Source organism: Moschus berezovskii, chromosome 1 (assembly GCF_049115385.1).
Source record: "Moschus berezovskii isolate FMDL1 chromosome 1, NW_MosBer_1.0, whole genome shotgun sequence".
NCBI lineage: Eukaryota > Metazoa > Chordata > Mammalia > Artiodactyla > Moschidae > Moschus > Moschus berezovskii.
The window spans coordinates 150,061,993-150,084,257 of NC_142460.1; the positions used below are offsets into that span (position 1 = coordinate 150,061,993).

Below are 22,265 nucleotides of genomic sequence, written 5' to 3' on the forward strand. Positions count from 1 at the left end.
CTGACTTGAAGACAGAGTTTGGGGTAAATGCATAGTACATTAACATAGTTTAAGACCAACATTTCCATAAGAAAATGCATTGGTTAACTCAAGATTTGAGAATACTTAACTTCGGGGTTGCAAAGAGTCAGACACGACTGAGCGACTGAACTGAACTGAACTTCAGGTGAAACCAGGTGTCATTATGGCAACACAGTATTTTAAGAGAAACTTCCTTTTAAGTTTGTATAGAGAAGAAAAAAATACAGCTAGTTTGTTTCTTCCTGTCTCTTAAGAGAGATAAAAATGTCTGACACTTGCAGACTATTTCCTCCGTTTGGAGACCCCTGGCCTTCCTGCCCGTTACCCTCTCACTATCTTTTTGCCTTTTCATGCTGTTCATGGGGTTCTCAAGGCAAGAATACTGAAGTGGTTTGCCATTCCCTTCTCCAGTGGACCACATTTTGTCAGAACTCTCCACCATGACCCGTCTCTCTTGGGTGGCCCTATGCGGTATGGCTCATAGTTTCATTGAGTTAGACAAGGCTGTGGTCCATGTGATTGGATTGGTTAGTTTTCTGTGATTGTGGTTTCTGTCTGCCATCTGATGCCTTCACTCAGCCTTCACTTCACTTACTGGGGTTTCTCTGACCCTGGACATGGGGTATCTCCTCACGGCCCCCGCTCCTGACCTTGGACGTGGCGTATCGCCTCTCACTGCTCACTGCTCCAGCGCCGTGTGGCTGCCACCCACCACTCCTTACTATTGAAGGAGGTTAGTGACATTGTGCAGGAGAAAGAAAAAGAAATGCAAAAAAGCAAAATGGTTCTCTGAGGAGGCCTTACAAACAGCTGTGAAAAGAAGCGAAGCAAAAAACAAAGGAGAAAAGGAACGATATACCCATTTGAATGCAGAGTTCCAAAGAATAGCAGGAAGGGATAAGAAAGCCTTCATCAATGATCAGTGCAAAGAAATAGAGGAAAACAATAAAATGGGAAAGACTATAGATCTCTTCAAGAAAATTAGAGACACCAAGGGAACATTTCATGCAAAGATGGGCTTAAGAAAGGACAGAAATGGTATGGACATAACAGAAGCAGTAGATATTAAGAAGAGGTGTCAAGAATATACAGAAGAACTGTACAAAAAAAGATCTTCACGACCCAGATGATCACGATGGTGTGATCACTCACCTAGAGCCAGACATCCTGGAATGTAAAGTCAAGTGGGCCTTAGGAAGCATCACTATGAACAAAGCTAGTGGAGGTGATGGAATTCCAGTTGAGCTATTACAAATCCTAAAAGATGATGCTGTGAAAGTGTTGCACTCAACATTCCAGCAAATTTGGAAAACTCAGCAGTGGCCACAGGACTGGAAAAGGTCAGTTTTCATTCCAATCCCAAAGAAAGGCAATGCCAGAGAATGTTCAAATGACCGCACAGTTGCACTCATCTCACACGCTAGTAAAGCAATGCTCAAAATTCCCCAAGCCAGACTTCAAGAGTATGTGATCCAAGAACTTTCAGATGTTAATGCTGGATTTAGAAAAGGCAGAGGAACCAGAGATCAAATTGCCAACATCTGTTCAATCATCGAGAAAGCAAGAGAGTTACAGAAAAACATTTACTTCTGCTTTATTGACTATGCCAAAGCCTTTGACTGTGTGGATCACAACAAACTGTGGAAAATTCTGAAAGAAATGGGAATACCAGACCACCTGACCTGCCTCCTCAGAAATCTGTATGCAAGTCAAGAAGCAACAGTTAGAACCGGACATGGAACAACAGACTGGTTCCAAACTGGGAAAGGAGTCCTTCAAGGCTGTATATTGTCACCCTGCTTATTTAACTTACATGCAGAGTACATCATGAGAAATGCTGGACTGGATGAATCATAAGTTGGAATCAAGATTGCCAAGAGAAATATTAATAACCTCAGAAACACATGACGCCACCCTATGGCAGAGAGAGAAGAGGTACTAAAGAGCCTCTTGATGAATTTGAAAGAGAGTGAAAAAGTTGGCTTGAAGCTCAACATTCAGAAAACTAAGATCATGGCATCCGGTCCCATCACTTCATTGCAAATAGATGGGGAAATAATGGTACATTGAGAGCCTACTTTCTTGGACTCCAAAATCACTGCAGATGGTGACTGCAGCCGTGAAATTAAAAGACACTTGCTCTTCAGAAGAAAGATATGACCAACCTAGATGGCATATTAAATAGCAGAGCCATTACTTCACCGACAAATGTCCATCTAGTCAAAGCTAGATGTACTAGCTAAACATTCCAGGGGTCATGTATGGATGTGAGAGTTGGACCATAAATAAAGCTGAGCACTGAGGAATTGTTGCTTTTGAACTGTGTTATTGGAGAAGACTCTTGAGAGTCCCTTGCACTGCAAGGAGATCAAACCAGTCAATCCTAAAGGAGATCAGTCCTGAATATTCACTGGAAGACTAATGCTGAAGCTGAAACTCCAATACTTTGGCCACCTGATGCAAAGAACTGACTCCTCAGAAAAGACCCTGATGCTGGGAAAGATTGAAGGCAGGAGGAGAAGGGGACGATAGAGGATGAGATGGTTGAATGGCATCACCGACTCGATGGACATAAGTTTGAGCAAGCTCCGGGATTTGATGATGGACAGGGAAGCCTGGAGTGCTACAGTCCATGGGGTCACAAAGAGTCGGACACGAGCGACTGAGCTGAACTGAGGAATTTACTGCCTTTCGTTTGTAGGATATATGTGGAAACAGGAAGGAATATGGCAACTGGTGGGAAAGATGACAGTCAAATCATATAGGACATTTCATGGCATTAAGAATTTGTAGTACAAGTTTGAAAAGGCAGCCACATGATCAGATTATGCTTTAGAAAAATGGCTAAACTGTGGTGTGAAAACTAGAAACAGGTACTACAGATGGAAAACTGAAGGTTTGAAGTAAGGTAGGAAATCTGGGGATGGAGAAAAAGATGGGGTTGCCTAAGACAATGAGAATGTGTAGGAAGGTGATATTCTGGGAACATTTAAGATGTTAAAAACAAAAAGAAATCTTTATGGCTAATTAGATATAGAGTAGAAGAAGAAGGGAAAGTATAAGATACTTTCTAACTTGCAGATGTAAGAACTCAGTGTTATGTCTTAGTAAAAGAGCAGGATTCTTCTGTGTGTGATCATTTTCTTCACCACATTGGCCGATGATTATCATTCTGTATCTTTCTTACTAATCTGAAACCTAAGGGAATTAAAAAATTCTTTTCTAAAAGGAAAATTATGGTTTTTTCAGGTTATAAAGGTGCTCATTATATAAAAGTTCATATAATGCAGAAAGATGTGAAATGTATCATATAGTCTCAGTTAGTCAGTGAAAGTCACTCAGTTGTGTTGTACTTTTCACAACCCCATGGACTGTGACCTGCCAGACTTCTCTCTCCATGGAATTCTCCGTGCCAGAATACTGGAGTGGGTAGCTGTTGCCTTCTCCAGGGGATCTTCCCAACCCAGGGATCAAACCCAGGTCTCCCGAATTGCAGGCTGATTATTTACAGTCTCGGCCCCCAGGGAAGACCAGTATATAGTCTAGAGGAAAGAAAAGAGCAAATGAGATTCATCATCCAGAATTAACCACCAGTAACATCTTGTTTCTATATCTTTCTAACTTTTCTATGCAGATACACATGTAGATAAGTATTTTCAAAACATGGGAGAATAATTCACCTGCTGTTTTGTAACCTACTTTTGTCATTTAACCATATATATTATGTACATTGTGTGTGCATAGTCAGTTGTGTCTGACTCTTTGAAACCCCATGGACTGTAACCCAGCAGGTTCCTCTGTCCATGGGATTCTCCAGGGAAGAATACTGGAGTTGGCTGCCATGCCTTCCTCCATGGGGTGTTCCCAACCCAGGGATCAAACCCACATCTCTTAGAATCCCTCATTGGCAGGCGTATTCTTTACTACTGCGCCACCTAGGAATCATTTTGTACATTATCCCATGCCAACTATGAATAATAATATCATAATTTGTAATTGCTTTGTAATACTTGGTTGTGTTAATGTACCATTATCAGTTTTCTTTATTTTTAGGCATTGTTTTCATTTTCTATCTTTTCTGAACATACTGCCATGAATAATTTTCTAGTTATATCTTTGTGCACATTTCACATTTCTGATTATTTCTCAGAATAAATTTCTAATAGTAGAAATCCTGGGTCAGAGATTGCACACCTCAGATTTTGATATATGTTTTCATATTCATTATACCAGTTTATATTACCATCCCAGCCTATTGTGTGTAAATGCCACCTCTCTTTTCTGGCTCTGTGATTTTCCTCTAATGTAAAATGGGAAATCTAAATATCTTTTAAGATTTTTAACCATAATTGAGAGAATGAATATGTGTTTAACCCAGTGTTTGACACCTAATAAGTACTTAGTAAATGCCATCTCTTGCTTTTATTAACATGAAATATGCATTTCTCCAAACCCTTACATATACTGGGTAACATTAGTCTTTTGCTAACCTGATGGGAAAAATGATGTATCATATTAATTAGAAATTGGGTATGTTGAACATTTTTTTATATGATTTAGACTTTATGTTTCTTCTTTTTTGAATCTTTGCATTTTCCATGCTTTTAATATGTAATGTTTTTCTTACTTAATATTTTAGGGTTTTTTGTATGTTAGAAGTATTAACTTTGTCCTAATTTGCAAGCACCTTCCTGCATTTTGTCATTTTTTCAGTTGAGTTTGTTTATGACACTTTCTTGTTAACCCTACAAGATTTTAAAAATACATTTTCAGGTAGCCAACTTCATCATTTGTTTGATTTATGATTTCTGACTTTCCCCACCTGAAAACTACCGATATATTTGTATATCATTTTCTGACTTACATTTCTCACATTAAAATGTCTAATCCTTCTGACATTATTTTGTTATAAGTTGAAGTACAGTTTTGTTTCCAAGTAGTTAGCTAGGTGCCCCATCCCTTTTTTCCACTTATTTGAAATGCCTCTTACGTACTACATTTCTGTGTCCCCTTGGATTACAGCCAAGCTATTTGGTTCAATTTAACTATTTTTTAATTTAAAATATCATATAGGGCAGGTTTTCTGTCATTGTTGTTTTTGCTGTTGCTAAGTCACTTTAGTCATGTCCGACTCTGTGCAACTCCATAGATGGCAGCCCACCAGGCTCCCCCCGTCCCTGGGATTCTCCAGGCAAGAATACTGGAGTGGGTTGCCATTGCCTTCTCCCTTTAATATGCATCCCTGCATGATTGTTTCCTAAGGAAACTTTGTAATTATTTTATAAAGTACCTCTGCTGCTGCTGCTAAGTCGCTTCAGTCGTGTCCGACTCTGTGCGACCCCACAGACAGCAGCCCACCAGGCTCCCCCCGTTCCTGGGATCCTCCAGGCAAGAACACTGGAGTGGGTTGCTGTTTCCTTCTCCAGTGCATGAAAGTGAAAAGTGAAAATGAAGTTGCTCAGTCGTGTCCAACTCTTAGCGACCCCATGGACTGCAGCCTACCAGGCTCCTCTGTCCATGGGATTTTCCAGGCAAGAGTACTGAAGTGGGGTGCCATTGCCTTCTCCAAAAGTACCTCTGCTCCCCTCCAAAAAAATAATCACATTGAGATTTTGATTGAGGTTTTTAGATTTCTTGAAACAAACAGTAAATCTTTTTTTTTTTTTAGATTTATTTACTTATGGCTGTCTTGGGTCTTTGTTGCTGCAGGTAGGCCTTCTCCAGTTGCAGTGAAGGGGAACTACTCTCTAGTTGAAGTGCTTGGGCTTCTCACCTCAGTGGTTTTTATTGTTGTGGAGCATGAGATCTAGGCACGCGGGCTTCAGTAGTTGCGTCATGTGGACTCAATAACTGTGGAGCACAGGCTTAGTTGTCCTGAGGCATGTGTGATCTTCCCAGACCAGGAATTGAATGAACCTGTGTCCCCTGTACTGTTAAGGGGATTCTTTACCACTGAGCCACCAGGGAAGGCCCAAACAGTAAATCTTGAATGTACATTTAAAACCTCATGATCACAATTGTCATTTCATTTGAACCTGTTACTTAGCAAGAGCATTTAAATTATTTTTTGTGTAATACTTAGTATAATCTAATAAAAATGGGTATTTTATAAATGTTTTTGTGGTGTTCATTGATTCAAAGACCAAAACTTTATCCCTAAAACTCAAAGGCATGCTGTTTTCTCAATAATAAAATATATTGTTACCTAAGTGAAGTGAAAGTGAAAGTCGCTCAGTAGTGTCTGACTCTTTGCGATCCCATGGACTATACAGTCCATGGAATTCTCCAGGCCAGAATACTGGAGTGGGTAGCTTTTCCCTTCTCCAGAGGATCTTCCCAACCCAGAGACTGAACCCAGGTCTCCCGCATTGCCAGGTGGATTCTTTATCAGCTGAGCTACCAGGGAAGCCCCTTTGTTACCTATGCCTATAGTAAAATTTGAATAATTGTTTCAGAGATAGTTTTCATTAAGTTTAAAAAAGCCCATTATGTTTTTATATTTGAAAATTCAAAATGCCTTTCTTTCATTAGCATATGAGGCAGGCTTCTCTCAAATTCCTTTATTTTTCTAGATATTAAGTTGTGCCTGTTTCAGGTTTTTGTGTTGTATATTTGTTTCAGAGCGTTTGCCTTGAAGTGAAGTGTTAGTTGCTCAGTCATGTCCAACTTTTTGTGACCCCATAGACTATAGCCCACCAGGCTCCTCTGTCCGTGGAATTCTCCGGGCAAGAATACTGGAGTGGTTGCCATTCCCTTCTCCTGGGGATCTTCCCAACCCAGGGAAGGAAACTGGGTCTCCTGCATTATGGGCATATCATTTACCTGAGTCTGAGCCATGAGGGAAGCCTTGCTCATAAATATTTAAATGGAGGAAAAGTAGATCAGAATCAGAACGATGAAGGCCTTTCTGTAAAAGCAGATGCCTCTTATCCAAAATTTAGAAATTATTTAATCCATGTATGAAAAATCAGTTTTCAAAATTTCCTAAATTTCTTGGCATAATCTAAGCTTTTTAAATTAATATAACTAAATTAGTGATTCTGTTTTCAGTGAAAGCTTTCCAGGTGGTGCTAGGGGTAAAGAACCTGCCTGCCAGCGTAGGAGACATAAGAGATGCAGGTTCAGTCCCTGGGTTGGGAAGATCCCCTGGAGGAAGGCATAGCAACCCACTCCAGTATTCTTCCCTGGAAAATTCCATGAACAGAGGATCCTGGCAGGCTACAGTCCATGGGGTTGGTTGTGAAGAGTTGGACACAGCTGAAGCAACTGAGCGTGCTCGCACACACACACACACAGTCTTCAGTGAAACCAAATATTCAATCAGGCTTTAAATCACTTGTAAAACCTTTTAATGACCATGTGCATACAGCCATTTGATATAGATGTGTATCATGTTACCTATTTATAGAGAAAATTGAGGCTTTTAGAAATTAATCTCAAGCGGAAGAAAGGAGACTAATGTTTTGAGTACCAGATCAGTCAAATACTTTACTTGATGTACTCTCAGGCTGTCATATTTTAAGCATGCTCAGCCTTTTGGTGCACAGCGTAACCACACACTGTGTCTCCGTCTTCCTTATTCCTCCTGTCTGTTCATTTATTCAGCTGTGTTTACTGAGTTTTTATATAATCAGAATAAGCCCCTATATCCTGCTTTTTGTCAGATGCTTGTGTATATGCGATTGATTATAATAATGGTCTTGGTCATTTTTTTGTTTTTTAGATTCCTGAATTTGATAACTTATACCTGGATATGAATGGAATTATACATCAGTGTTCCCATCCTAATGATGATGATGTTCACTTCAGAATTTCAGATGATAAAATCTTCACTGATATTTTTCACTACTTGGAGGTGTTGTTCCGCATTATTAAGCCCAGGAAAGTATTCTTCATGGCTGTTGATGGTGTGGCTCCTCGAGCAAAGATGAACCAACAGCGTGGGAGGCGTTTTAGGTAAAACATTTATGATTTGTTTTAGAATGCCATTTAGATTAATAAAATATGGTATTTTAAAGATAATTGGCTTGGCTTAACACAGTGCATCTTTTCTGCTTAAATCCCCTGCAAAAATGGAATATCTCACACTTACAATGTCACATTTTACCGAGTGAACAAATTAATTATTCAAATAACATGTTATTTCTCAGGGTATATGTTGGGTTAGATAAAGCTACTCTGTTCTCTGTCACAAATTTTTCAGACTTCTCAAAACTTAGTAATTCGGAAATGGTCGTAGTAAAGTTCCTATAGTATTGCATCCTGAGTTATGGAACTGCATAGTGAATGAGATTGTGCTAATGAGAATGTCACTGACATTTCATTTGACCCTGGGCTTGATTCTGACTTTGCTTGAATATAGGTCCTCCCTGGATAGAAAGGCAAATGAAATTGGAAGGTGATTGTGGAGTAGAAGAGAGCTGAGTTAGGACACTTGAGATATTATCAGCCTTTTGGGTAACTTGGGGAGTAAGAGAAGTAAAAGGTTGGAAAAGGGTTGTGCACAGAAAGATGATGCTAAAGTAAAAATCCTGTACCTGTGGGATATTTCTAAATAACAAAGAAAACATGCTGTGTCCTTGTTTTGAGTAGCAGCAGTAAAGTTAAGAGGGTGGTTGGAAGTGAAGGAAAGAAACCCTGAGTCTAGTGAGTTTGATAGGTCATTAGCATAATGGATCCTTTCCTTTTATCACAGTCGTAGGTAAAGGAGTAGAAAGGGCACTGTTGAATCAAATGTGGAAAAGATCAAGGAAGATTGGGAGAGTACTTTGGAGGAGTTTAGCCCTGAGAATGGGAAGAGGATGGTAAACTATAGAGATTTAAATATCAAAAGAGAAAAGACACTGAAGATATTGGAACAATGAAATCCTTGAAAACAGGGCCATCTCTTACTCAAATTTAGATTCTCAAGTACCATCCAAGACTTACTTTAATCTAAATCTCCAAAAACTGTGCCCTAGAAACTGTTTTTTTACCAGATTCTCCTGATAATTGTTAAACTAATTTTGGGGAGCTGCTGGGCTATAAAATCTAGTGTTGAAAAAGGATTATATAAGCCCACTGTGTCAGTCAGTGTTCAGTTGAAGGTAATAGAAGTTTGTTCTAAGCAGAAAGGGATATAATAAGAGAATTGGGTGCTTATAAAATCATTGTGAAAGTCAAAAGATTTCTTGCCCACAATAGTAGATATAATGATCATATAAATTAAATTCGCCCATTCCTGTCCATTTTAGTTCACTGTTTCCTAAGTTTGGCTTGAAGCTCAACATTCAGAAAACAAAGATCATGGCATCTGGTCCCATCACTTCATGGGAAATAGATGGGGAAACAGTGGAAGCAGTGTCAGACTTTATTTTTTTGGGCTCCAAAATCAGTGGGGATGCTGATTGCAGCCATGAAATTAAAAGACGCTTACACCTTGGAAGGAAAGTTGTGACCAACCTAGACAGCATATTCAAAAGCAGAGACAGTACTTTGCCAACAAAGGTCCGTCTAGTCAAGGCTATGGTTTTTCCAGTGGTCATGTATGGATGTGAGAGTTGGACTGTGAAGAAAGCTGATCGCCAAAGAAGTGATGCTTTTGAACTGTGGTGTTGGAGAAGACTCTTGAGAGTCCCTCAAGGAGATCCAACCAGTCCATTCTAAAGGAGATCAATCCTGGGTGTTCATTGGAAGGACTGATGCTAAAGCTGAAGCTCCAATACTTTGGCCACCTCATGCGACGAGCTGACTCACTGGAAAAGACTCTGATGCTGGGAAGGATTGGGGGTGGGAGGAGAAGGGGACGACAGAGAATGAGATGAATGGATGGCATCACCAACTCAATGGACATGAGTTTGAGTGAACTCCGGGAGTTGGTGATGGACAGGGAGGCCTGGCGTGCTGTGATTCATGGGGTCGCAAAGAGTCAGACACAACTGAGCAACTGAACTGAACTGAACTGAAGATGTTGATATTCAGTCTTGCCATCTTCTTGCTCATATCCAATTTACCTTGATTCATGGACCTAACATTCCAGGTTCCAACACTGTATTGTTCTTTACAGCATCGGCTTTACTTTCAACACCAGACACACCCACAATTGAGTATCATTTCCCAGCTGCTTCATTCTTTCTGGAGCTATTTGTAATTGCCCGCCACCCATCCCCAGTAGCATATTGAACACCCCCCAACCTGGGGAACTCCTGTTCAAGTGTCATATCTTTGCCTTTTCATGCTATTCATGAGGTTCTCTAGCCAAGAATACTGGAGTGGGTTGCTATTTCCTCCTCCAGTGTACCACATTTTGTCAGAACTCTTCACTATGACCCGTCCATCTTGTGTGGCCTGCCCAGCATGGTTCATAGCTTCATCAAGTTATGTAAGCCCCTCCACCATAACAAGGCTGTGATCCATGAAGCGGTCAATTTAGTTATAATTCAACAATAAAGAAGCCATAAATTTATCTGTTAGCTCCAAGGCCCCAATATACCTGCCATATCCATACTGGAAAAAAAAACAGATGCCCTGCATCTTGCTTCTCAGCACTTATAAAGCTGCTAAATATTGAAATCTCTTCTACTATTGGTAAAACACACCCCTGCTTACAACCCCAGTGCCACAACTGTCATGTACACTTCACCGAACTTCTCCCTTCCAAATGTTTTATGGAAACATCTGACAAAATCTAAGTCACATCCAGAAGCCTAGCTGAAGGAAACCTGAGAGTTTAATTTTTTATAGCTTTCCAACCTCAGAAGATGTACTAGAAGAAAGGAGTGGATGTTGAGGGCCAATTCACCATAACCACCGCAAGCATTTACTCAGTACTGTGTTGGCATCCTGTGCTCCATGTTTCCGCAAAGTCCCCCAGTTAGCCCTTTCTCATTCTCTGTAGGGCCTGTTTCCCTCATACGTACTCTCTGATCATAATGTCTACACATCTCTTACTCATTTTTAAATCTGCTCCTATCTTTCATCTCTCTCATGCCACTGAAACTTCCTTACAAAATTACAAATAAATTTCTAAAAGAGACTAAATCTAAAGAATAATTCTGTCTTTATGTTACTTCATTTATCTCTTGTATTTAGCAGTGTTGACCATTATTTCTCTCTTGAACTTCCTTCCCTTAACCTTCAGGTAACTGCTGTCTTTGACCAGAAGTCAAGCCCGGGCCTCAGGATTGGAAGCACCGAGTCCTAACCACTGGACCACCAGGGAATTCCCTCCAACACTACCTTTAAAAAAAAAAAGTTTATTTATTTGGTTGTGCTGGGCCTTAGTTGTGGCATGTGGAATTTAGTTCCCTGACCAGGTACTGAACCCTGGCCACCTGCATTGAGAGTGCAGAGTCTTAGCCCCTGGACCACCAGGGAAGTCCCTTACTCTACCTTCTAAATCTCCTTATCGTCTCTTCCCCTGCTTTTTTTCCTTAAAAACTGATGTTTTCTTAAGGTTCTGTCCTGGGTCCTGAGAGATTTTATCCAATGGCTTTAATTACTGAAACTATAGTGACTCCCAAATTATCTTTCTGGTGGCTATCTCTTCCCAGAACTTCTATATATCCAAATGTCCGCTAAATGACTCCTTCTGGATACCACAGATATATTTCAGGCTTAACATATTCAGAATTGAACTCATCTTTGCTTCAAACTTGCCATCTTTCTACGTTCCTGTTTCTGTGAAAGCACCCTATAAATAGCTGCTCAACTCCAAAGTCCAAGAGAAATTTGGGCCGCTCCCTCTTCCTCATTCCTCACATCTGAGTCATATCTATTTACTTCTTTTCATCTTTACTGCTACTGTGTCAGTCCGGCCTTCATAATCTTCTACCTAGACTAGTAGTTTTACCTTGTTTCTGCCCCAGACATTCTCTGTATTGCAGCTACATTAAGCAGTGTGTTTAATTTCTATCTATTTCTTATACTCTAGGGCTTCCCTGGTGGCTCAGATAGTAAAGAATCTGCCTGCAATGCAGGAGACCTGGGTTTGATCCCTGGGTCGGGAAGATCCCCTGGAGAAGGGAATGGCTACTCACTCTAGTATTCTTGGCTGGAGAATCCCATGGACAGAGGAGCCTGGCAGGCTACAGTCCATGGGGTTGCAAAGAATCGGACACGACTGGGTGACTAACTCTGCACTGTTTTCTTACACTCTGTCTAGCGTGTAAACTCTAAGAAGAGGAATCATTTCTTTTTTGTTGTAGCCCAAGAACTTATCACATAGTAACATTGAATAATCATTTCTTCAAAGAAGAAAGAAATGAAAGAATGGATTCTATTGGAGAGATTACAAATGAGTTATTATCTTCAAAGTTTTTGTTATATTGAAGAGGTTGGTGAGAGAGAGGTTAAATACAAAGAAGAGTTTGTTTATCACAGAAATAGAATTCAACAGAGCACAGTAGTTAGAACTAGTAATAGGGGTGTAGAAAATGTACATAAAGCAGGACTTACTAAATTACGTGCCATGTGGCATATTTGTGTGCCACACATGAGTTACCAGAGAAACCATTGGAATGTTGATATTCAAACTTATTTCTATCAGACTCTAAAATAATCATGTTCTTCCTAGTAAATTCTGTTGCCTCAAAAATGAAATCATTTTGGCTACTGATATCATTAACATTATTAGGCTTTCATTTTAGATATTTTCATGAGGGAATCCAAAGGTGTACATTATAATTTTATAATTATTTTTATGTAATATTCTTAGAGATCATTTTAGTAATGTACTTCTTGTTTGATGTTATTAAATGTAGTACGTATAATGAATGTTTATACTATCCTTTGAAATTATTTCTAGAACCAATATGTATATTTGTGATAAGAAAAGAATTATAATAAGTATTTATAACATTCTATGTAAGTTTTATACCATTATAATGTTCTGCTTCTATAGTCCACAGCTGAAAAACTTAATTCTTTAAATAAAATAAGCAACTCTAAGGCTCATCTTTATTGATTATAGTAATTTCAAAACTTACATGTTTTGAACTTAAAATTGATGAATTAGTATTTTAGTTACAAAAGCTTCTAAATGACAGTTTACTGTGTGTAGAGATCTCTTTTTTTTTTCCAGAAAGTTGAGGATTCTTTTTTCCCCCTTAACATTTAAGGTCAGCAAAGGAGGCTGAAGACAAAATTAAAAAGGCAATAGAAAAAGGAGAAACTCTTCCTGCAGAGGCCAGATTTGATTCCAACTGCATTACACCAGGTAAATTCACTGAGAGAAAAATTCTAGGAAATTTAAAATGTAAATTTTGTTTTCTTTTATAACCTCATTTTTTTTTCTTGTCCTTAGAATTCCATTTGTTATATTTTCCCAGTTATGTTGCTTCATAAGATGGTTTGGTCACCTTGGTTATAAATGCCCCTATGAAGACCCACTGTAGGAATTTACAGATGCTGATAAGAGCAACTGCAGACAGGATTCTCCCACATGCACAAAATTCCTGACCTAGATCGAACTTACAAGATCAGTCCTACTACTCTTGACATTTTATTTGTATGAAAACTGACTCAGTGAGGTTGTGGCTCTCCCAAGTTCATATAGCCAGCTTGTTTTATTCAAGATAAGAAACCCATTTTCCTTATCTAGAATGCTTACTGTTCTGCTCCTCAGAGGTGGTTAAGACTTCTGTGACTTTAAGAATTAATTATCAGTATTACAAGTTTAATTTTAAATGCAACAGCATAGTCTGCACTTCCTAGAGTCTAACATCATTATAACCCTTCACACTGAAGAAAAGTCTTAAAATTGTATCTTCTCATTAATTCTTTTACTGTGGTAGTTTTCTCTTTCATCAAGTGCCCTAATGACAATGCTCAATTTAATAAGCAGTTTTATCATTATATGGTTTAAGACTGTGTTGCCTTTGACTGTTGATCATCTAGGCTTTTCCTAAAACATAATCACTGTATACTCTGTTTCCAGATTAATAGTAATTTTTTTTAGTTAAAAGTAGTAATAATAACAGTTGTTGTGGTTATTGGCAATCTTACTGAGGCTGCATGTCTTACAAAAGGAAAACAAAAACTTTTTAGAATCCAGCTTAGAGAGTTGAAACTCTGCCCTTGTGTGAAAATATTTGAAGTATAGTTCCAAGGAAGTAGTAAAATTATTTGACTTTCTGTATCTGACATTAACTTCACTTAGAGCTGACTAGTGAAATTGGAAATAGTTGTGATATTTGCTCAGGAAAGATGCAACATGATTTGCTTTTCAAGATAAGAAAGAGAGCTTTCAACCTCCTCACCCATATCCAGTTTCATGCTATCACTGATAACTGTATTTTTATTTCTCACTCAGATTAAATTTCTAAAATCCTTTTATTTAAAGGGACTGAATTCATGGCCAGGTTACATGAACATCTGAAGTACTTTGTAAATATGAAAATTTCTACAGACAAATCGTGGCAAGGAGTTACCATCTACTTCTCAGGCCATGAGGTTATTATCTTCTCTTATTTAAACAGTTTTTCAACTGAATCTTGAGAAATGTAGCATATTACTGCATTTTTTTTTAACATTATATCTAGACTCCTGGAGAAGGAGAGCATAAAATCATGGAGTTTATCAGATCCGAGAAGGCAAAGCCAGATCATGATCCAAACACCAGACACTGTCTTTATGGCTTAGATGCTGACTTGGTAGGTAAAATGCTTATTGTTATTGTAGACTTATGCCATTATGATAAATATCTGTTTAGGAAACTTAGTCTTAATATTAGCAGATTTCTGGTTGTGGAAAGAAATATTAGAGATATGATAATAATTGCTGCTTCTACTGTTACCAAAGTTCAAAACATTTGGAAAAGGTGTTCTTTTGCCATTGTTTATGATCAACAGGTGCATATAGTTAAGTGTTCACACCTGACTAACCCTAGTGCTGTGAATTCTCTGCTGAGTTATGGGTAGAGGACCCTTTTTATCCTCATGCTTACTACAGGGTTTTTAATACCACCTGATCTGATAACTCTGTAACCCAAGTTTGCTAGACTTTTTTGTTGTTGCTGCCCAGAGTCTTCATTGCTGCACTCGGGCTTTCTGTAGTTGCAGTGAGTGGGGGCTACTTTTCATTGCATTGTGCAGGGTTCTCATTGCAGTGGCTTCTCTTGTTTTAGAGCATGGGCTGTAGAGCATGGGCTTAGTAGTTGTGGCTCAAGGGCTCAGTTCCCCCACAGCAGTGTGAGAACTTCCTGGACTAGGGATTGAGCTGGTGTCCCCTGCATTGGCAGGTGGATTCTTAACCATTGGACCACCAAGGGAAGTCCCTGCTAGACGGTTTTTAACTTTTTATTAGAGAAATTTGCAAGTATAAACAAAAATAGAAGAGTGAGCGTATGAACATCTTTGTGTCCTTCTTCCTCCTTCGATTTTCCTAACCATCTGTATCCTTCCTCCTTCTCCTCTGGATTCTTGACGTATATGACATTATATTATTTAATCTATAAATATTTCATGATCGAGAATATTAAAAATCATAAAATAGCTTCACTGTCATTATCCCATATAAAACAATATTAATAAATCACTTTAATATATAGAAAACCATTTAGTATTCTCATTTCCCTGATTGATTCATAAATGTTTTATTTTGTGTGAATCAGGATTAAATTGAACTCTGCATTGCAGTTGGTTGATATGTCTCACTAAACTATTTGACTTTTGGGGATTAGAATACTATGTGAGAGTATTAACTGAAAAGATCCTTTCCCAGTTTTTTTCCCCACATTTTCACATACTAAAGGTATCCTGACCTCCAGAAGAGTCCTGTATTCTTCTGATGTGGAAATGCTATTGCCTCTAATTCCTTCCCATTCCCCCATGGCAAGCAGAAAGAAATAAAAGTCAAGAGAGGTTATTATTATAGGGATGCAGTGGTGTAGTTGTAAAGGTTATGTGAGTCTAAGGTGCACATTGTTTTCTTAGGAAAGTACACAATTTACCCCATTCATCACCTATAAATGGATCATATTTTGAAGTTTATATATATAACTTGCTAATTATTTTCCTTAAATAAGCATGTTCTTCTTTATATAGAAATGTTGTTGATTGCTTTTGTGAACCTGATGCTATAAAAAATGAGAATAAAAACATTTCTTAATCATTTTTCAACAGATTATGCTTGGATTAACAAGTCATGAGGCACATTTCTCTCTTTTAAGAGAAGAAGTTCGATTTGGTGGCAAAAAGATGCAAAGGTAAATCATACTGCCTATGTATTGGAAGTTAGACCAGAAATTAAATTAGGAATAGTAATCCCTTAACAGGCGTATGATCTGTAAATAGTTTCTCCCATTCTGTGGGCTGCCTTTTCACTCTGTTGATAGTGTCATTTGATGTACAAAATTTTTAAATTTGATGAGTTCCAGTCTATATTTTTCTTTTGTTGCCTATACATTTTAGTGTTGTTCAGTCCTTCAGTCATGTTCAACTCTTTGCGACCCCATGGACTACAGCATGCCAGCCTTCCCTGTCCTTTACTATCTCCCAGAGTTGGCTCAAATTCATGTCCATTGAGTCATGTACATTTTTTAGTGTAGTATCCAAGGAATCATTGCCAAATCCAATGTCATAAAGCTTTTTCCCATTTTAGTCTAAGAGTTTTATAAATTTTAACTCTTACATTTAAGTCTTTGATCCATGTCAAGTTAATTTTAGTCTTTCAGCATTGATTAGGCTATTAGCTGTGGATTTTTCATAAATTCCCTTAATCATTCTAAGGGAATTTATGAAAAATCATTTCTATTTCTACTTTGCTGAGTATCTTTATCATGAAAGGGTGTTGAATTTTGACATAGGCTTTTTCTGTTGAATGAGTATATGGGTTTTTTTCCTTTGTTTATTAATATGGTGTATTACATTGATTTATCTTATGTTGAACCATTTTTGCATTCCTGTGGAAAATGCCACTTGTTCATGGTGGATAAATGCTTTTAATATGTTCTTAAAAACTTACATTCTTACTTGTAATTAATCTTGGAATATAAGCCAACAGCCAGGAATATAGACCCTTGGACCAAGCCAGGGAAAGGTAAGAGGAGAAAGTAATAGTGCCGTACCATTGAAGGTTTAACCTATATTGCAGTAGATATAAAAGTATATGTACTCACTCATATATGCTTTTTGCTGGTGGCCAGCCTTAAGTGGGCCAGAACAGATCCCATTGGTTTCTTACATTTATTATGTATTATTTAGACTTTCTTAATTCTATGAGTCCTTCCACAGAAAGCATGCTGTAAACCAATTATTTTGAACTTTATATCTATTATAATTATTATGTTTTTATCTTAACATTACCCTGCAGCTTACATATAAATTACATGCCTTAATGACAAGAATTAATTATACTGTAGTGATAAATTTTATTTTAAGCCACACTTTTAAACTTGAACCTTAACTGATCTGTTGATCATCTGACTAATTACAGGGTATGCGCACCAGAAGAAACCACATTTCACCTCCTACACTTGTCTTTAATGAAAGAGTATATTGACTATGAGTTTTCAGCATTAAAAGTAAGTATTAATATAAATAGATCAGAGGTGAATATGCAGAAATTTCCAAAGGATTTGACTCTTTTCTTCATATTGCTATAGGAAAAGATCACATTTAAATATGATATTGAAAGGATAATAGATGATTGGATTTTGATGGGATTTCTTGTTGGCAATGATTTTATCCCTCATCTACCTCATTTACATATCAATCATGATGCACTGCCTCTTCTTTATGGAACATATATTACCATCCTGCCAGAACTTGGGGGTAAGAAAAGTTTAATATTCATTTGCTGCTACTGCTGCTGCTAAGTCACTTCAGTCGTGTCCGACTCTGTGTGACCCCATAGACGGAAGCCCACCAGGCTCCCCTGTCCCTGGGATTCTCCAGGCAAGAACACTGGAGTGGGTTGCCATTTCCTTCTCCAATGTGTGAAAGTGAAGTCGCTCAGTCGTGTCCGACCGTTAGCGACCCCACGGACTGCAGCCTACCAGGCTCCTCCATCCATGGGATTTTCTAGGCAAGAGTACTGGAGTGGCTTGCCATTGCCTTCTCTGAATATTCATTTGAGGCTACTTTAATTTAAAACTCAACTGACCCTGGAAATGTCACTCAGTTTATTAGATTATTGCATGCACAGCTAAAGTAGGAAAAGAATTTGGAGTTTCTTTTAGTCTAAGGCTCCAAGTTCTAAAGTTGCAATTTTCAGTGGTTCACAAACAGAGAAGATGACACGTTAAGCAGTCTCATTTGTTCGTAGATACCTAACTAATCTCTACCTTTACTGGCTTACAAAAGCCTGCAGAGGCTGTTGGTTTCACTTAGCTCTCTTCATATTTAACTGTAGAAATTCAGTTTTCTGAATAGATAAGCATCAGAGTATTCACTATCAGGGAGAGACTTTTAAGTTACAGTGGGAAACTGACAGGTAGTGTTCATGCTGAATAAAGCAGACAACCAAATTCCCTAGCGGTCCAGTGGTTAGGACTCCACACTTACACTGTCGAAGTCTCAGGTTCAGTCTCTGGCCAGGGAACTAAAATCTTGCAAACCACACAGTCGAGTAGCAGGATATTGGTCTTTTTCTTCTTAAGTTAGCATATCAAATAAATGACCTCAATTCTAGAACTTAATTAACTGTCACCCCAGTGTTTGGCAATTTAGGAGGATTATTATTATGTAAACCTGGAACTTTTTCTATTTTGCTTCAATTGTTACATATTGTGTATTATAGTAACATCAAGTTTGTAGAAACTAGGGTCACTTATATGGTCCAACACTGAGTGTTTTTTCTTGATTAGTAGAATGTCAAATGTTTTGTAAAAATAATTTTATAAAATTGTTTTTTAAAAATGTCAGCATTTAGTGCAAATTCAGATTTTGTTCCTTTTAGGTTATATTAATGAAAGTGGGCATCTCAACTTACCTCGATTTGAGAAATATCTTGTGAAACTATCAGATGTAAGTAACTATAAGTTTTTGTTTTTCTGTCCCAGGGTAGCTATAAATAGTCAGTAACTAATTACATAATACCAGAAGAAAAAATTTTTATAGTTCTACTCCAGTTGGTTATTTTGTATAAATAATTTCATTTAAATTATTTTTATTTCTACTTGCTTTTTATTTTTAGTTTTCAGAGTAGTAGATGAAGTCCTTGTGTGCATCAAAAATCCTCTGATTTCCTATGCCCTAGAAGCAGTCATTGTTAAAAGTTTGCTTTATTTTCTTCTAGACATTCTTAAGTTATTTTAAAATAAATTTATTAGAAAGACGGTAACAGTAACCCTGTATATGAGACAACTAATCTTTGAATGTATAGGCATAAAGTTGTTTCTATTATTTATGTTCTTAATGCTTCTATGAATAATTCCCATTTTGAATATTTTTTATTTGTAAGATTTTTCTTGTTGATTATTGTTACCTGATATTTCCCTTTTTAGAGAAGCTTTTTAAGGCAGCTTTGACCCTGTTGAACCTCTCAATTTTATCTTTATTTTTATTGCATTAATACCTGGTATGTATTAGGTGCTTTCTTTTCTTTGTGATTATTCTGTTTATCTTGCTAACTTCTTACACTGGCTGTATACTTGTAGACTTATTGCTTTTCCTTTTTATGTAAAGTCTACTACATTTAAGGCCTCAGTGGATAATGTTTTCCATATCCCATAGGTTTTAAGACTTTGTTGTTTTTAAATGCCATGTACTCAGTGAGTGATATAAACACTTTGTAAATTTCAGTTTTCTAATAAAAAGAAAAAAAAATAAAATAAATTTAAATGTTTCTGTATAGTTTGATCGGGAACACTTCAGTGAAGTTTTTGTGGACCTAAAGTGGTTTGAAAGCAAAGTTGGTAACAAGTACCTCAATGAAGCGGCAGGTGTTGCAGCAGAAGAAGCCAAGAACTACAAGGAAAAGAAAAAATCAAAGGTGTCCGTTTTTTTAGGTGTCCTTTCATTTTTTTACCTGTAAAGGTAAAACTGATATTCCTTGTTTCTCATTTTCTTTCTTATGACTTTGGGGTTCCTCATTTTGGTTTCATTTCCTCTTTTCCTTTATGTACATTTAAAAAAATTGTTTGGTTTCTTTTTCTCTGTTAGATAATATCATTTAAATCTGATCTTTGAAAAACAATTTATTTTTGCCATTGAAAAACATTGCATTTTCTTTGCTCTTCCATTCTATTAATAAGTGTAGAGACATTTCTAAGAACCCAGAAAATTAGTTTTCTCTTTAAAAATGTGGCTATTTATAGCATTTAATGTTATAAGATCATTTATTTTTCTCTAGAAATAATTTATATATAAAATCATATATAAAATACAGTGTCACAATATATGGTAAATGTTAGGTGCTCAATAAATGAATAATAGAGCCAATTAGAATATGCTCAGATCAGTTCAGTTCAGTTGCTCAGTTGTGACCGACTCTTTGCGAACCCATGAATCACAGCACACCAGGCCTCCCTGTCCATCACCAACTCCCGCAGTTCACTCAAACTCATGTCCATTGAGTCTGTGATGCCATCCAGCCATCTCATTCTCTGTCGTCCCCTTTCCTCCCGCCCCCAATCCTTCCCAGCATCAGAGTCTTTTCCTAGTACCCTGTAAAACACCTTTTGTAAGCCATAAAGAATGTCTTATGTGTGTTAGCTTGAAAAATAAACCTCTTCTGAAATTTTCCTCAGTCAATCCGTAGTTATTGGATTCTGGTTAAATTGATGAGCTTCCTGCACTCTCTTTGCTGTACTGCTTCTATTTAGGTTCAAACCTAATATCTCTTGCTCCAGAAAGGGCAGCTATCCTGATTTTGTTTAATGTAGTCTTTCTAACTGCTCAACTTTTCCTCTGTGGAACTTAGCAGCAGTCTGGATTCTGCTCTGTTTTTTATCCTAATAAAACAGGCTCTGCAACTTTTGGGGGACGTGTACTCACAAACTTAAATATCAGTAATCCCTGGCTCCACCTCAGCTCATTCCTTAAACTTCACAAGTCGTCTGGGGGTATGTAGTTAACTTTATTTAGAGACACAGGTAAAACCAGGAAACTGGAGAAACAGCCCAGGCAAGAAAATTGGCAGAGGCCCTAGTTTGGAAGAACTAGTGAAAGTCACTGGCAATTGGTAGGCAATCACAAAATAGAGAAGAGAAAGAATGTAATCACAAGAGTGGAAAAATAGATGGGCAGGATATGAAGGATGTGATGAAATAGAAGAACTTTAGAAAAGCAGATGAGTTGCATGGAAGAAAATAGAAGTGGAGGGTAGAGTTATAGGAATGATGGGAACCAGAGATATAAAAAATAGGTAATAGTTGTAATTATTGGATTCAGTTATAAACAGATTGTTTCTTGTTAACAGTAGCCCCAAATTTGACATATAAAAATGTTGAAGTTGAAAGGATTTGATATTGATTGTGTACTTTTCTCTAAGTAAATGAAATGTTTTTGAAATGTTTTTTCTTAGAAAACATACGTAATTAAATATATTTCTCTTTTGTATTGGTGAGCATTGTTTCTTATCATTGAGGGGCCTAAACGTTAAGTTGTAATAATAAAGATTTATAGCTTCAGGAAACAAGTGATATAAAACCAAAAACATTTACACAGCATTTGAGGATTATTTTTAAAATAAACTTTTACAGTATGTCACTTAAAGATCATTCAGTTATCTTTAATATTTTGTAAACCCTTTTGTTAAATGTCTCATCTTGAAGTATATCTTGCTTTTATATTGATTTATAATTTTTAATAGGGCCAGGAAAATTCCATATGTTGGGCTGCTTTAGACAAAAATGGAGAAGAAGTGGTAACTTCTAAGGGTGAGTACAAACTATATTTTAATGTGTTATTTTTTTTGACAGAATAGTTATTATATTCTATTATTAGGACTAATTCAGTAATATTGGATAAAATAGATTTCTGTGATAGTTTATAAACATCTACTTTGACATGTATTTATCAAAGCATTAAATGGAAAAATGGAATATTCATAATTGTCTGCCACTGTCTATCTTTTTTCCAGACAATTTAGAAGAAGAGATGGAAGATGATGACCTATTTGAAACCGAGTTTAGGCAATATAAAAGAACATATTACATGACAAAGATGGGAGTTGACGTAGTTTCTGAGTATGTTCTTGCCATTGATTTTACTTTAAAGTAGGAAAAAGTAGACTTTGCAGTTCTACAGAAAACAGCCTAATTTTGATGATTATGGTAATGGGAAGAAAGGATTTTTTGTTTCGCAAATTATTGTAGACCTTTC

General features: G+C 37.3%; 1 protein-coding gene across 6 annotated transcripts in view; it reads left to right on the top strand.

The window, feature by feature from the left end:
- XRN1 (5'-3' exoribonuclease 1) overlaps positions 1-22,265 on the top strand; it is a 108,816-nt gene that overhangs the window by 5,768 nt on the left and 80,783 nt on the right. For all 6 annotated transcript variants that reach the window (XM_088840090.1, XM_055412415.2, XM_055412407.2 and 3 more), the window contains exons 2-12: positions 7,745-7,977; positions 13,119-13,216; positions 14,342-14,451; positions 14,541-14,651; positions 16,122-16,204; positions 17,434-17,521; positions 17,603-17,771; positions 18,898-18,965; positions 19,795-19,932; positions 21,754-21,820; positions 22,024-22,129. In XM_088840090.1, the coding sequence (XP_088696216.1) occupies positions 7,745-7,977; positions 13,119-13,216; positions 14,342-14,451; positions 14,541-14,651; positions 16,122-16,204; positions 17,434-17,521; positions 17,603-17,771; positions 18,898-18,965; positions 19,795-19,932; positions 21,754-21,820; positions 22,024-22,129 (1,271 nt within the window). The remainder of the gene's footprint in view (positions 1-7,744; positions 7,978-13,118; positions 13,217-14,341; positions 14,452-14,540; positions 14,652-16,121; positions 16,205-17,433; positions 17,522-17,602; positions 17,772-18,897; positions 18,966-19,794; positions 19,933-21,753; positions 21,821-22,023; positions 22,130-22,265) is intronic.